Raw genomic sequence first — 17,347 nt, forward strand, 5'->3', positions numbered from 1 at the left:
AGAGAGGGAAACTATGCTACAGCCAATTATCTCCTAAAATAGGACAGCTAATACTTTTATATAAGTTATTTTCCTAAATCTGATTTCAATCCCTCTTTGAACAGCAGTTTTCAAATAAGGCATTCTTTAATGCCACAGGAAAAAAAAATCCAGCAAGGCCTTGCAAAAAGAAGGGCTTAGATCTGAACGTGCTAAGGTTTCAAGGCAGAAAGGAACTAAGAAAAGAAACTCACTTAGTTGTCTTGGCTGTCCCATCAGAAGCAGTGTTACTCCTGTAAGGCATTTGGGATATAAGGGACTGGTCATTAACAGGGCTGAGAAAGACTTGCTGGAGAAATAAGCAAAGGCTCAGTGAGAAATTGTCTGATGGGAAGAGAATAATTCACAAACTTAGGATGAAATTGGTGCTTAAAAACTGTTTACCGGCATTCTTTACTTTTCCCATTAAAACATGAACCTAAGTCACCCTTATTCATATAGGTGCCTGTCTGCTGACATAACTTCAACCCACAGGGGAGCCACAAATCCTGCTTTATGTTGGTACAGGTCTGGTTATAGCAGGGCGCTATTCCAAATGGAAAGAGACTTAGATTGGTATAAAAGTGTTAATGCTGGCAAAGTTTATTTCTATGCATTACAGAAAGGAGCACTTCAGGACTACTGGAGCTTTGCTGTTGCATAGTGTAAAACAGATGGACTTGAAAATATCAGTACAAATAATACCACCCTTCAAAAGTAGTACTTGAAATTGTTTGGACTGTGTAGGAAACTGTAAAAAAAATGACCTTTTCTTTTGCAATCCCTATTAAAATAAAACACAGCAATAAAAGTTCTGACTGTTACAATAAAACGTCAGTGGTTTATTTCAGCACTTCGAAGCTTAAGAGGTTTACTCTATCATTTTTTCCTTTCATCCAAGCAAGTAATTCCTTAGGTTCCACAACAGCGCAACACAGTGCAGTCAAAATAGCACATTTCATTGAGGAAAGCAAACCATTTTTATCCAGCGCAGGCAAGTACAGGCAGAATAATCTTGTGTTTGAATGGAAGACCTGAGTCTTGTGGTCCACCTGCAGATGCTAACAGCTTGTTGGAGGACCCCACACGATACAGCATGACCTCCACAGAGATGGACAAAGTACCAATGAATTTCTTTGCAAAGTGTGTGGTGCATGTGCAGAATGTGCAGAACATAGAAAAGCAATTAAACTACCCTGCATTGCAACAACTGATTCACTCACTGACCCCCATGCAAATGAGGTTAACAAAGTCTTAACTTGGATGTACCTTCTAGCCATGAATTCTGTTACACCCAGCCCATGCAAAACCCTGAGCTCATTTACACATAGGTCCTGAAAAACAGAAGCATTTTACAGAAATCTGATATTATCTAGTAACTGTGTTGTAAAATAAATTGTACTTCCTACTAACTGGGTGAAGTACACGCACTTGTACCAGCAAAAAATGATGTGCAATGCTAACAAATGGTCAGCAGCCATGGAGGCTGACTGACCACATAGGTGAGACCTCCTCCTCACTGCCTCCTATGGAAAAAGGATTTTCAGAGTTGCTTTCCCAAGCTGTGGTTACACGTGTAAGTCCTGTCCCACTAGAGTGCTTCTTTCAGAGGCTCTCCTTACTTCAAGAGGGAATGCACCGCCTATCCATTCTTACACCCCTGCCATACATGCTATGTGCAAACCAACAGCCACCAACCAGAAAAAGGCTTCCAGCTGACACAAAGTTCCTTCCACAGCCACACATAATAGGCCATAAACCATTGTTACACACCAATATTTCCAAGGTAAAAGAGACAAAAAATTTCTGTAGTCACAGTTCTGCTAAGTGGAGTCTCATAAATTACACCTGCACCTCAAAGCAATGTTTAATTTAGCCCCTAGGTCAGCAATGGCATTCAGAGTTCACCTCCTGTCTTATTCATGACTTCATTCTTATATTAGTCTTTGCTCTTGGGAGGACAGACCCAGCCCTTCACAACTGGTGGCCATTTTGTCACTGCCACTGCCATTGGGAGGAAGCAGGATGCTATCCCAAGCACCGCTTTTTGCTTCTGGCCATGCGTATGGAGACGGGTGGAAGCGCAGCTGCAGGCAAGTGGGAGTAAAGCGGTGCTGCCTTGAACCTCTCCACGTGGCTAATAACAGTAGTGACAATTGGAGGTGCACCTGCCACCCCCGCACACCAGCACTGAACACACTTACACATCCGAGGGTTTGCTGGCAGCGACTTGCATCTACCGGTGTCACCGCATGAGATGGAGGGAAGCTTTCATCTCGCTGTGCCAGACTGCCTTCCACTACCTTTTGGTACCACAGCATGTACATAAAGAGAGTCAAGTGCTGATAGGCAAGGAGGCTCATCTGTCCCCTGTGCAGCCTGTGATGCCCTGTTCCAGCTGCTCAGCTTGCACACAGTACATGCATTTGCTGAAGGTGAGAACAATGCAGGGTGCTTCAACAGTGGTGACTGAGCTCTGCATCCCTCAGTGCTTGTTCAAGGCTTCTGTATACGCCCTGGGATATTCCCGCTTGGCATGATGCAGGTAAATGCCACAAAGCCAGCTTGAAAAGGCACTTATGAGAGCTGCATGCAGGACTGGGGAAGTGCAAGACTTTTGCCAGAAGGGATATGGATGCTCATCTGTGGTCCTTTACCCCCAATATTCAAATATTTCACAAATGGGCTTCTTTCTTGTCTGAATGCAAAAAAAGGCATTTCACAGGCATTCCAGTGCCTCCCGATAGCACTGGCTTGACAAGGATTGCAAGATTTTCCCTTAGTACAGCTGAGTGAAATGTTTATAGCAAATCACATCCAAACTGTCAGGTTGTGAGTTCCCTCATGCTGCACTGATGGAAAAGATTTGTATGAGAGTTGAGATTTTCAACTGGCAGCCAAAACTCTACCAAAGGGCAGCTTCTTAGCACGTCTCAGTATCACAGCTTCAGCGTGAAACCAGCCAACAGAAAGCACTCTGCAAGAGCAAATACTCAGAAGGCAAAAGAAAAAGCCCCTAGCCCCTGATTCAGGCTGCTTTTGGGTTCACTGGAATCAGAAACTCAAAACAAAAAGCGCAGGCTGAAAAGCCAAGACAGATCAAAGGCGGAGAAAATGTTCTCACAGATCTTTGTGAAGTGAAACTACCCAATTTCACAGAGTTTCACTTGCAAGCAGAAGTGGTGAGCCCTGCGGACAGCATTAAGGATGAATTGGAAACACTACCAGGTAGCTCCTACTGGCTCTCTCTGCTGCTCTGCTTTCCCAGCCAGGTCTTCTATGCCCTTTCTTTTCTTCCCTAGTTTAAATTGTCTGGACACATCTTTACAGACAATTCAGCATTTCAGACTAAGGTGTATCTTGGTCACTAATGCCTTACCGTCTGCTGGGATCTAAGAGGAAGAAAATTGAAAATTGATTACATTGTCAATCCATGTTTTTAATTTCTAGCCTTGTTTCCACTGGCAGCAAGAATAATATGCCCTGCAGGCAGTGTCACTGTGAATATGTCAGTGCTTTCATGGACTTCACCAAGTTACTGCAGACCTTTATAGGTGCTCCGCTGATTTAAACTTCAGTGGTCACCCAGCCCAGTTCATCAATACGCTTCGTTGAGGAGATATCCAGACTGCTCTTCTATTATTTGGGAAGCTGACTCAAGTTTATTCATATATTATCCATTCTCTTAAGATGACAGAGGAGGTAACAAAGGTACTGTAATATTTTCTTATCCCTCTCTCAGACCAGTGAGTCACCTTGCCTGTGGCCTGTCTCTCCCCTCAGCCAGTACCAGATGTTTTGGAGGAAGCCACAATTCATTTTGCAGATGACAGACCAGCTTACATGCGAAGCTTTCTCTCCGAGCTTTAGCAGAGAATGGTTTGTGCTCTGAAATATGGCAGTGAGAGATGAAGGCAGAGATTAACTGTTTACCTGGATGGTACATCTCAAGAAACTGTTATCTGTTTTTAAGATTATGGATTATAGCTGATTCATGGATCCCAATAAACTCTTGTTTTTAATGGCATCGCATGACAATGAGTTCTAGGCTGTAATCATCCACCATTAAAAAAAAAATCTACCCTACATTGCTCCATTGACAGAGCATAGAGAAAGGAATAGGAACAGGTGAGCTGGCTGCTACAGTTGTTTTAGGAAAAAAAACCAAAACAACAAACAAACAAACAAAAACAAACAAACAAACCAAATAAATAAAATTTGAAAAAAACCCCAACAAACAAAAACAACAACTGAGTAAAGACATATTTGCACACTGCAATCTGCAAAAGTACAGAACATGTCAGCATCACATCCCTGGTGCGAACTTTCTTGAGCTCTCCCAAGGCACGGTGCCATACCTTTCCCACCTGTTAGCACAAGCATTTGACAGAGGTCTTACTAGCTATGTGGGGCATGTGCCATGGCTGCTTTCAGTGTACAAGCCCTTGTCATTTGTAGGAGGAAGACGGATTTCCATACCTTGTCACAGGGGTGAGCAACCTCATGTTATCCCTTAAGGAGGCACCATAGCTGGCAGCTTCTAAGAGCACTAGCAAGAGGCATTTCCCTTTGCTCTTGAACCTGCTCTGCATCTCACTTCCGTGCTCCACAACCACATGAGAGGACCTGGTCCCAATATCCTGCCCAGACCTCAGGCAGCCCCTCCAGGAGTGCAGCTGCTGGGACCAGCAGGGTTCTGCTGTGTGTAGTGGGGTCACACAGTGGGGTGAGTTTTTTTCCATTGGTGGAAAAAGGTCACATTTGGGCATGCCAATCCCAGGTATCTGCAAGCCAACTCTGATCCTGAGTTCATGCTGAGAATGACATCACAGTCCATCACTAAGCTGAGTGTGATTGGTTAAACATAAAGTTCAGTATTTTGGCTTTAGATAAAATCTCTTGATCTTACTGAAGCAATGTATTCATCTCTGTCAGGTACTTCACCCCACTACATGCTTGACAGGAATTCCTGTGTTTGGGTCTCTCAGTGCTTCTCAAAGGTTTTGAGTGAAAAAGTCTCAGAGAAGGCTGTGTAAATCTGACAACATTCATGTTTTTTCTTCCAGTAAGCCGAGGTTTTTATGAGCTTTAGTTCAATTTCCCATTCACAAGACAGAGTTAGTATTTTATAATGCTGGCACAAATTGACTCTATGCAACGGTTCAAGCAGTCTGCAAATGGATTGGGAAAGCTCTCTCTCTACACAGTCACAACCTAGACTATGCTGTTGCTAAAAGAGCCATTTCTTTTCCTGGGTGAGGGAAAAAAAAAAGCCTTTCCTAGCACATGGTGCTGCTGAGTACTGTGCATCTCTCAGAAGAACTTGTTTTTCACAGAGCTGGTTCTAGCATGATTACTTCTGCCAATGTCACACACCTAGATCTGGGGACACAAGTTGTACTTGCAGAGGATGTCTTTCTGCAGTGCTTGATGTCCCACTAGGACCACACAAAAGCTGACACTGGGAACACTCGTCATAGAGTGGATGCACCAGCACCCTCTGCAGATAAGCACCAACTCTAGGATGTTGAACCTGCAGAGCCAGACCCGAACAGCAGGGAGCTTCTGGATAGCTCATTTTCCTAACTCACATATAGTGCTAGGGGCTTTGTGAACAACCTACCTTCATAAATCCTATCACAGAACAAGTCAGAGCAACTAAAGGGCAATGAGAAACAATGCGCTTGTATACCAGTGTCCACAGAACCAGGCACAGAAGCCCTTCCAAGCAGGAGGAGCTTCTTGCAATGTTTTTACTTAGCGTGTGCAAACAAGGAGACACACGATGGTTGGTCACTACAGTGTTAAAACTAAGAATAAAGCACACGTGGTGTGTTTTTCCATGCTGTAAAAGTGCTCTGCTGGAATTTATTTCCATTTGATAAGAAACCAAGAAAATGTTGCACCACAGAGCTTCACTGCCTTGATTAATCAACAAAAAATACTACAAAGGCAAAACCAGGAGCAACCTTCTTTGCATACTGAAATAATTAGACCTCGTAGCGAAAGGGAAAATGAGGAAAGTGCCTTCCTGGAAAATATTATGCTTCATAATATTTAGAACCCCATAAAAAAACAACAACAAAAAAAAACCAATGTTTTTGTAAAAGGACTAATTATGCTGTCTTCTTTTGCAGGCAAAATTGTTAGGAAACCTTACAGAACAGCCTAATGCCCCTAAGAAAAACAAGGACATTATGGGGTTAGTGGTATCATGTAATTAACTAGGCCTCTTTTAGAAATGAAACATGCACTCTTTAACACAAGACTCTCCAATGGGTCTTGTTTTGGTCCTCCTACCCAAAAGATACCATTTCTGTGACCCAGTCCATACACACGAAATCATACCCAGCCCCTAGTAAAGCCAGCAAATCTGTCCTCGTCCTACAAACCATGCTTGTGTACGAGTTGAAATGGCAGCCTTGCTGATACAAACCCAGGTTTGAGAAAGGGATCAAGTGATGTTTTATTGAGGGCTGTACTAGAACAACAAAACAACCATAAAAAGGCTCTCATTTTGTACTCCTATCATGCAGCCCAGGCCATAAACTGAAAGAGGATATTAGGAAAATGAGGCCATCATTAAAAGCAGAGCTGGTAAACATGTAAATGCGTTCAGCATGCAGAGCACATCACTGGAGGTTTCAGTGCAATCCTCATTTCTTTACCTAGTGGCAGAAGCAAGGACCTGGTGTGGTGTGATAGAAAGAGGGCCATATCCTTTGTGGTGTACCACATTCAATTAATATGTCAGGCTTTCTACGTCTATCATTGCTCACAGGGGCTGGAACAATTGTTCTGCTTCCCCATTCCCTTTCTTTTTTCCCAATTTTCACATAGCACCACGCTAAAAAAAAAGTAATGGATTTCCTTCTCAGAGAACTGCATGGGCTGATAAAGTGAAATCCATGGCAGAATGCAAGTCACTTTTCCCTTTACCTCATAATTTCAGTTAAAGGCGAAAGTGTAATAAATTTTGGCGGGAAAAAAAGGAGAGATGGTTTGGGACATTTCTAATGGCCAGTCTGTGTAAACACTGTTGAGAAATATGGCTGAGAACAATCTGTCCTGGGGATGATTATTTTTCTTACTCCGAGACCCAAGCATTGCTCTTGTTGTCCCCAGAATTTTGAAATTTTCTGAAGTTCATTTGAGCAAAGACAGGAACAAAAAAGGAACGTTGCAGCTTTCCATGTTAAAACGCAATATTCTTTCACAATGATGAGGCATTTGCTTTATAACCCAACCAAAACGCTCTTGCCCAAGCTCTTCCTGCACTGAACAGCTGCAGTTTCACCTCGCTTGTGCTGGATACCTACCAGGATCTGTAACTTAAAGTATCTAATATAATGGGGACCTTGTCCATGAAGGAGTACAAATTACTGCAGTATTAACAATAAGAGTGCAAGCAGTACTGAAAAAGATAATAAAGCCTATAGTGAAGCACTGAGGTAATCCACTGGCTGGACTAACCAGCCTTAGCAAACCTAGACAAGAAAGAATCAGCCCTTGGTCTCCATGCAGTCACTCCCCTGCACTTTAAGGGGCTCCTGCCATCAAGATAGCCTCAACTGTCCCCAGCCCATCCCACAGGCTGGCTGTATTCTGGCATGCTGCAAGTGCTGCCCCATGAGGCTTGCTATTTTTTATTTTATCAGAAGGACAGAATTTCCTCAAAAAGTCTTCCTGTACTACAGATTAAACAGCAAACAGTTGGGTGACTTAAAAAACAACAACAACAACAACAACAAAACCACACCAAAAAAAGCTGACAAAATGCAGGAAGATCCTTCTTGCTATTCTAACAATATTGCTTCCTTTGCTTGGAAGCAGAGCTGGCAAAACATTAGCACGGTGAGTGCTGGGAGCAGCCAGCTGCCTCCTGCCAAGCCTCCGGCATCTCCCCTTGCAGGCTGGGTGATGCTGCAAGCCAGGATGCTGTGAGCCTGCCTGACTCACACAGCTCACTGTGTTCAGCTCCCCGCTGGCGCCAGGAAAGAGAGACGCAGAAAAACTTTCATCGCAGGAGGGGGACAAAAAGAAGAAAAGAAAGCAAAGAGAGATGGTGGGCGCTTTGGCACCTTGCCCTCATCCCACAGCGGTCAGTGGGAGCAGCTCAGGGTTCACAGAGTTGCTGTGACACAGCAGCAGGGGCGAGCCTTCCGCATTCCCAACTCGCATATTAATAGGAATAACGCGTGACTCACGCTGACAGCAGCGGCAAGGCCGGGAAGCTGTAGTCTGCAGTTATAAAGAGCTACACAGCGCTGCTGTATCGCGGCGTGCTGGCCAAGTTTGATGAACCGTCTGCACGCTGTCATCCGGCAGGCACGGCACTGCAGAAGGGGCTCGGATACTCAGAGGGTGTGCATGGAAGGGGAAAAGTTCAGCTGCATCATGTGCTATTTGGGAAGGCAGTTACAAGAAAGTGAACAAGTTTCTCGTGCCAGTCCCGGGCTCGCTCAAATGAATAACCCATGACTGAGCAAGCCTCTGAATATGCTCGGTCACAGTGAAACAAGTCAGATTGCTGGGGGGCTGCACTCCAATCCCCTCCCCAGCCCTTACAGGACTACTTCATTTCTCTAGGATTGGTTGCAGCCAATAATTCACACTCATCAGGGACCTGCGTGGCATCAACAGAAACCCTGAATTTACCCACATTGCTTCTCCAGAGCCGTGTGAGTTGCAGCCAACTTTAAGCAGGTTTCTGAGCTTTCCCGGCTTCTCCCCAGCGAGTGTGCCTTCACCCAGGCTGACAGCACAGTGTAAGTGAGCCAGCATCACGCTCTGCTGGCTGCCGGCACGAGCCTGCTGCTCGCTCGCGGCGGTGCAGCCTGTAATGGGTGTCGTATGCAGCTGGCTGTCATTTTTCACGGCAGTGGCTCAAAAAGTCATAATTCTGCCAAAAGGAATCAAAAGAGGCTTGTGCTACTGCTATTGTATCTGCTTTAATTCATGTGAGCTCCTCGAACAGACTTTGATTTATGAAGAGAAAATTCACAAGCATGCGATGCCTGTTTAAACAGCTTAAATGAGTCCATGTTATAATCTCCTTAATGGATGATAAGTAATAAGGTGGTATTCCTACAAGCTCATATACTAGCTTGAACAAGAACGCCTTGAAGAAAATTGAAGTAGGAAAAAGCATGTACTACAAGAAAGTCCTCAAATTCTCTCCAGACATGCATTTGCTTATGTATGGGATAGCGAAAAGAATATTTAGAAAGTATGAATGGCACTTACCTCTCAAGAAGTGCTGGTAAGAAGGAAGTGAATCAAATACGCTGTTTGAAGCCATTGTTTCCTCTTTAAAACTCACTTTCTCTTTACAGTGAAGGAATATATGATTTCTTCTACCTTGGGAAGTGAAAAAGTGAAAAGAACGGTCATTGTTACCACCCTCTGCCCAGCCATCACTCTGCTTTATCCCAGTGCCTCTTGAGTAACCCAAAGCAAATAATAAGGTTCTTTTGCTAAAAGAACTCTGAAATTGTTTCTTAAAAAGAAAAAAAAAATAGCGGATCAGTTGTGGTTGATGATGCTTACCACTCTACGAAACTGTGGTTTGCAGTCAAAGCGATTTGCCCTGCCTGCTGACCAATATCCCGGACCCGCTCTTGTGTGACTGCCTCTGTACCCAACTTGTGGTTCTGTGGTTGTTTATGAGGCCCAAAGAAGTGTTTCACACAACCAAAATTACAAATTTAACTGTTCCCCTTTCCATAACCTGCCTCCATTGGTCCCTTTGAGTCACATGACCTGAGTGATGTCAACTTTCTTTCTTTTTTTTTTTTTTTTTTTTTTTAACTTTCTGAAGTCATGCCCTACCCACTCCACCTGCCCTCCCCGGGGCTGAGCGAGGCAGCCATGGAGGTTGCTGAGGGAGGGAAAAGAAGAATGACTCACCGGCCCATGTGCAGCAGGCGGGCGTGCTGAGCTGGTGCAACGCTGCTTGTTTTGTTGTTTGTGGTTTTTGGAACTACTGATTATTTTGATAGGGATTTCATTGCTGCTTATTCAATAGTAATTCAAAGCTGGGTATTAGTTGGCTGCTGGGGCAGGATGTGTAAGTCATCCTGTATAACGTTAGGAATCAGCTGTAGGGAAGACCACTGGCTGGGGAAAGTACACTGCAGAGAGGTGTGAGAGAGAGTAGACAGAAAGAAAGAGAAAAAAAGAGAGAGGAAGGATGGAAGGACGGAAGGAAGGAAAGAGAGAAAGAGAGAAAGAGAGAAAGAAAAAAAGAAAGAAAGAAAGAAAGAAAGAAAGAAAGAAAGAAAAAAGAAAGAAAAAAGAAAGAAGAAAGAAAGAAAGAAAGAAAGAAAGCAAGCAGGAAGGAAAGGAAAGAAAGGAAGAAGGGAAAGGAAGAAGGAAGGAAGGAAGGAAGGAAGAAAGGAAGGAAGGAAAGAAGGAAGAAAGGAAAGGAAGGAAGGAAGGAAGGAAGGAAGGAAGGAAGGAAGGAAGGAAGGAAGGAAGGAAGGAAGGAAGGAAGGAAGGAAGAAGAAGGAAGTAAGAGAGAAAGAAAGAGTGAAGAGGAGAGGAAAGAAAGAGAGGAGAGGAAAGGAGAGGAGAGGAGGAGAGAGGAGAGGAGAGGAGAGGAGAGGAGAGGAGAGGAGAGGAGAGGAGAGAAAAAATAAGCTGTTGAGAAAGATAAAAAAGCATCATTTTGAACCTCTATGATGGTAATTTCTGAGGGAGTGCCTGAAGGACACAAGTATCTGTGAGGTCACAAGACAGCTCTGTAGATTTCCCATAAGTTCAAATCCAGCAGTCCCTGTTCAGCACAATGCCTACTCTTGTCAGAGAGATCCCTGCCCAAGAGAAAAGCTGAGTAAAGTGCTCAGGATATAGCTCAGCAATGCTACAGTAGTACCAAAAATACTGGTACGTGGAGCACTGCAATAAAGCACATTGCATAGTCCATGCAGGCTGCTCCTGGAGTGCTGGATACTGTGGGACTCTGAGGTTGTGCCCATATTTGGGACCAACGAGCCCTTGGCAAAATTAGGCATTTCATGCATTGCTTCCACTTATTGCAACTTTGGAAGTTGAATTCCTGACTTGCATTTCTAGTGCAAGTGCAGTCTACACCCTGGCTTCCTCTAGAGTGAGTGGGGGAGCTGTGTGTGCATGGGAGACAGGTTTTCCACAGAAAACGTCAATTTGCTGAAGCTGCAGAAAGAGCAGTTCTGGGCATCTAGGACAGGAAGAATGGGGCACTTTGTTTGGATGCTGTGAGCCCAGCTTACACTCCTGCTATGCCTCAACTTATACAAGCTTTGGCTTTTTTTCTGACTATCCATCCCAGAGTCTCCCAAGACATGACCAATGTTGGGTGTGGGATAAACCTCACTTTGTGGCAACATAAACAACTCAGAAATCACCAGGCAAAGGTAAAACCTTCCCCCACCAGGACAGCGAGAGCTGGACCCAGGACCTGTGCCCACTGGATTTCGGGGCTTGCTGCCTATGAGAACTGGGGGTACACTGCCTGCCAGGCAGTGCCGGCAGAGGGAGCCCCGGCAGGAAGACTCCAGTTTTTAAATCACTTTTTTTTTCTCTTCTTTTAATGCTCAAGGGGCAGGAAGGCTGCCAGAGCGGAGGCGGATGCCCAGGCAGGCAGAGCATGTGAGGCAGCCATCCGCTTTGCTGTGGGCAGAGCGCAGAGTGCCAGTGAATGTCAGCAATGCTTGTGCTTCACCCGGGTCATCTGCCTAGAAGGCCAGGGCATTGCTATGCTATGTGAGAAGCAACAGTTGGGCTGCTTTTGTCATCTTGTAGCTAAGGCAGATGATGCAAGGGAAAAGCCTGACTGTTTCAACATGCAGCCTGCCACTCCGGTCTCTGCCAACAGTCAGCTTCAAATAGCATGCAGGAATACACTTTATTAGGGTTTGACACCTCAAGTTTTCAAGGAACAGTCTGAGCTATGTGGGTCTGTGCTACACCCAAAGGAGTGGATGGACAGTGCCACTGCTACACATGCCAGAGAAACTGTGAGACCCCTAACATGGCAGGGGTTGCTGGTGATGCTGACTGCACCACAGTGCCATTTTCTGTTGGGTGCACATCAGCTGTTCCTGCAGCCTTACAATTAATCTATGTCAAAACTTACTGCTATGCATAGCTGGCATTTCTCTGAGGAAAGGAATAAAGTGTATCATTTCACAATTCATGTCCCAAGGAGTGCACCTAAAGGTTGCCACGTGAGCTGTGCCATCATTAATGCCAGTCTCTCTCTCTTTTTTTTTTTTTAAAGTTGTCCTATAGTCAGTGTAAACTTCTGGAAAACTCATGTCGCTGGTACTTAGACATTCTTTGCTTTTTAATGAATAAGATGCAAGATAACAGTGAACCTTCAGGAAGTAATATCACTCTCAGATCTAGAAGCTGACACATCATGTAATAAATTAACAAGCACCTACTGGATGATGGAGAGATCAAAGTGTTGTGCCAGTAGTCCTCTTTAAAAAGAAAAAATAAAATAAAAATTGTTGTAGACGAGTCAGACATTCAGGGATACTAAGAAATCTGTTTCCCACACTGGTACTGCAGAGTATGGCCCCTTGGCTGGATAATAACCTTGAGAAAGCAGACCTTGACACCAAACATTTATGTACACTAGAATCTTACTCTCAGTCAACAGAACTCATTTGGAATCTCATAAAGTTGCTAACATTTGGAAAATGACAACAACAACAAAGCAAGCAAGTAACCAACCAATAAGCAAAAAACAAAAAACCACACAACAGAAAAAAAAAACCCAAAAAACTATGAAGTAGGGTTTAGTGTTGTTGTTTTTTTGTTTTTTTTTTTTTGTAAGAGCAAATATTTGCTGTTTCACTGGTAGGAATGAAAACATTAATTCAGGGGAAGTTCCAAGAGCCTAAATTTATCAGACTCTATAGCCGACCCCAGCAAGGTGTGCCTCAGAGGCCAACCATTCTGCAGGCTGCAGTCCCACAAGCTACTGAGAAATCTAAAACTGAATCATGCAAAGATTATTTCAGCTGCTGCAAATATTTCAAAGCCCAATGGTTTACCCCAAACTCCAGTGGTAGCCTCTAACAAACCTCCAGCATGTCCAAAAGAGACACAAACCAGGTTAGAAACCATGAACCTGAACTACATGCTGAGTGGATGCTGAGAGGCTGAGAATGGCATGGAACAGGCTCAAGGTAGCATATTGTTTGTCACTGAGCAGCACATTGATGTAGTAAGCTGGTACTGCCATTATCAGGGAGCTCTACTGTGCAGTAGCCTCCCAAAACCTTGTGAATAAAGTAACGCCTATGCTGATAATATTTAAATGTGGAAGAGAACAGGGATGCAATTTCAGAGGAGCTGTATATGTCTGTGAAATGAGGCTGTTAGTCAACATAGCAGAGGGGAACCTGGAAACATTTTTAAAAACCCGAGTGTTTTACTCCACCAGTTTATAAAAATGCTTTAGTCTTTCATTTCAATAGTGACCCAGATTAAATAGCTCAGCTGAAAAAAAAAGACTGACCTAAATGAACTGTTTCCTTCTGGCCTTCCTGTTTTGCAGCTATACCAAAAATGCTACATCAGTGCTGCTGCAGAGTGTTCTACTACAGCAATTCTGATATGCAGAACCTCACCACTATCACTCCACCACTTCTAGTCCTTTTTCTCCCTGCATACAGGAGTTACTTTATTCTTTTTTTTCCAGTAATTTATTGTCAGTAACAAAGTTTGGAGGGCTTTTCACCAGTCTTTTACTGGTAGTATGAGTTAAATGCATGTGGGCAGTGGAAGAAAAGACAGAAAAGTAGAAAATAAATGAATACTAAGAGTGTTTCAGGGAAGGAGAGGAAAAGGAAATATCCAGCTAAGTGCCTAAAGTTGCTCACACATAGAAGCTTGCATCAAACTTTGAAGCATTTTGAACTTGCTTGCAAACATTGCAGGCCAGCCCCAATTAAAATCCGTCCCGCATACCCCTAAACTTCATGTGAGAGCCAATGAGTGTCAAGTTTATGCTACTCCCTTGTGACATATAGAAACCATCGGTGATGCCCAATGGTAACCACAAGTAGACTTTTCCCTTTTCCCTTTCTTCCCTACCAGGGAGCAATTCCATTCAGAGTTCAAGCTTGTCCTTTTCCTTGGCATGTGTCACCGTTGCATTTTGTCTCAGTTTCTTCATCAACAAAATCCTTTTTGGATGGAAATAATATAGAGAACCAACTTGAGCTGGCTCAGTAGTATCTTGACGCTAACCTGTAGCAAGAATTGAACTTGTATGGAGTCTGCATGGGCTGGATTTGTGTTCAGAATCAGTCAGAAACCAAGCATAGTGAAACAGGTAGATGCTTGTATTTCTTCGTGTGAGTTATTTTACTGGAGTCAATAGGATTACTCATGAGTTGGGAAAAACTTTCAAGGGCTCACCATCTTTTTGGTTTCTTGTTTTTAGGCACTTCCGTAGGAATGAGAAATTAAATGGCTATTTAATAAGAATGAGCTGCTTTAAAAGAGAAGTCACTCAAGTAATTTATTGATAAAACTACACATCACTTTTCAGATGTGCGTTCACAGAATAATGCTTGGCATTTGTATTTCTGTATTTTGCTGGGAATCCCAGCAAAAATACCTTATTCCATCTAATTGCTCAGAAAATACTTCAACATTTATGGTTAGGGCTCACTCATTCTAAGAACATCAACATACTGCTTATGATGGATACAAGACCTGGAGTTGGTAACAGGTACTCAGAGAGTGCTGCTGTCTTTATAGCTGTTGCATCCTCTTTTAGTGTGGTACCATGTATAGAGATAGCTCAAGTTGAGCTATCCTGTACCTGTGGCCTGGTACTTTCACCTGATTGCTGCCCTCTGCCAAAATAGTCTGAGCTCCTGTGATCCAGTATGAAGCCCTGAGGAATGCTCACCCAGGGCATCCCTAGTAAACAGCAAGATATACAGAGGAGATTTTCCAAAAGCTGTACAAAGGGTGTCCAATTGCTAAAGGAACCTGGCTAAAAAATGCATACTAAATTTATATGCCTTCACTAAAAATAGCTGCTAACAAGCTTTAATTGCCCCTGGCTGGCCTTAGTTGCCTTAGGGAAGATGCCCATCAAGCAGGATCTGGGAGGATGTTTGGGATGTAGGAGATAATAGAGAGGAAAGACAACTGGCGTAAAAGAGTGAACAAAAGATTGGGGAGCATTCATTTTCAATAGCAATTGGACAGCATGAAAATAGTTAGGAGAAGAAGGAAGGAGAGGGGAGGAGAATTCAGAAATGTCATGGAGTTGAGGACACAAACACTGCACTTGATACAGTGAATGGTAAGTCAGAGATGAGTGTAGAGAGGGAAGACTGATTAGGGAAATGAGTGATTCTTGCAGGCATTGCAATGAGAGCAGGCTGGCTATGTTAGAGAAAATAGAGGCAGACATTCATGAAAAAGGTATGTAGCTTCATATATAAGAATGCTTCCCACTAAATAAAGCAGAAGAGTGCTGTTGTTCATCCAACCTTAAATGAAAGAGAGCGGAAGTGACAATTTGCCCCAAACCAATGCAAAAGAGTTATTTTCATACACTTTCTGAGGAAAGGCTGCATCCTGGGAAACAGCTTAACAAAAGAAGAAGGGGTGAAATGGCTTGTTTACCTCATTTTTCCATGCTGGATTTGCTTGCATTTTCTTCCATATGGAGTCCTCATGGCAATGGCTGGGGCTTTTCCCTTTCCTCAACATGAAATTCTTGGATGTCTTAATTGCTGGCTTGGAGGTGTGCTAAGTTAAAGTGGAGAGCAGTTGAGAGTTAGGCTCATTCTGCAAAACAACATTTGAGTTTCTTGCGCTGCCTGTCACGCAGATCTCTACCCGCACATCCACTGTGATCATCATAGTGGACCATGTCAGAACAGAACCACATCCCACGACCCAAAACTGTACTCTCTTCTGGTTAGAATAAGATCTGTTGTAGCTGTGGGACTGCATGTATCTGAAACCCTATAGGCTGGTCCACAGGCTGGCAGACAGTCAGGCCCCTACCACAATTCACAATTCCATGGCAGGCATGACTGGGGCCAATCCAGGCTCCACTGGAAATGGCTGCTCTGAAGCAGCCAGCAGCTGCTTGCATCAGGTTTGTTTTTGTGCTGAGCAGAGAAGGCATTTGTTTTCCTAGAGACTACTGTCTTCCTGCCCACAAAACATCCACATCTTTACCCACATAACAGATTAAAATAGTGAAAGCAGAACAGGACGTAGTCAGGATTCTCCTTAAAAAGTGGCTTTGGTCTTGCTTTATATGTTGATCATTCTATATTGGGCTACACTTTCACTCAGAATCAGCTTATCTGATAGTGCAGATGCCATGGTGGTGCTGTAATAAACATATCATTTCTCTTAGTCTTCAAAAAATGCACTCAGTTTATGAATGTCTGTCAGTGGGATGAGGCATGCTGTAGAAAGCCAATGAGAATTAACTGTGATGTGAATTTCCTTTAAGGCTTGCTCCTAACGGAAAGAAGTAGTGGTGAGTCACAGGATGGGAGTCTGGGTTGATGAGAGGTCCAGTCGCGAGCAATAGCACTCTGTTCACATCAGTTAATAAGCTTGTCATGTGTTGGCCAACTTACAAAGATACAATGACAGCTGTACAAGATTCCTTGTAGCCTCAAGGTAGTTCCTAGCAATAAAAAAGCAGACACCAGAATGGGAGGAAAACTTGCAAATGAGAAGTTTTTATTCTGTTTTTACAACCCTTGATTTCTCTTCAACCCTCTCTATTAAATTTTACTTTCTGTTCAGCAGCTAAATATAGGCCAATGCCACATTTTCAATGGAACTGTATTGTTAGAAGCTTACAATTACCAAGAACAGAATTTAACCTTTGTGTCTGCAAACCTTTTATGCAGAAGTCTTAGAAAGATCCCTCCCTGAAATACCATACCAGAACCTTCTTTCCCCAGGCTGCAGGCAAGCCCATAAAACAGATCATACCACAACACTAAAAGCAACAGTATGCAAAAATGCTTTTTGTGTTGACAGAGGTTTATCGCTGTGACCTTAGTACACCTGTAGGAAAAACGTGCAACTCTGTTCAGGTTGGGAGGGAGGGTGGTCTTATTAAAACAATCTTTCAGCATGAAAGTCTTCTATAGATGTGATGGTGAAAGTTGTCAGCAGTGGTTGACAATTTTCCACACAGTCACTGTGAGTTTATGGAATCATTTGGTGATAGAAAGTCTGGACTCTTCTGAAAGTTAAGTTCCTTCAATTTGGTTCACAATCTCTGATGTGGTTTCAGGAACTCAGCACTCTTACCTGGTTCTGAAAATCTTGG

General features: G+C 43.5%; 1 protein-coding gene across 3 annotated transcripts in view; it reads right to left on the reverse strand.

Moving 5' to 3' along the window:
• The window catches only part of RUNX1 (RUNX family transcription factor 1), a 152,934-nt gene extending 143,213 nt beyond the window's left edge, over window positions 1-9,721 (reverse strand). Inside the window, exons 1-2 of one of the 3 annotated variants that reach the window (XM_085242631.1) lie at window positions 9,568-9,720; window positions 9,265-9,378 (exon numbers count right to left, since the gene is read on the reverse strand). In XM_085242631.1, the coding sequence (XP_085098757.1) occupies window positions 9,265-9,319 (55 nt within the window). In that variant the 5' untranslated portion in view covers window positions 9,320-9,378; window positions 9,568-9,720. Of the gene's footprint in view, window positions 1-9,264; window positions 9,379-9,567 lie in introns of all 3 variants that reach the window. The other 2 variants (XM_085242623.1, XM_085242635.1) reach the window with 2 other exon arrangements.
• Between the last annotated feature and the right edge of the window lie 7,626 nt (window positions 9,722-17,347).

Source organism: Meleagris gallopavo, chromosome 1 (genome assembly GCF_905368555.1).
Source record: "Meleagris gallopavo chromosome 1, MGAL_WU_HG_1.1, whole genome shotgun sequence".
In the NCBI taxonomy this organism is placed as follows: domain Eukaryota; kingdom Metazoa; phylum Chordata; class Aves; order Galliformes; family Phasianidae; genus Meleagris; species Meleagris gallopavo.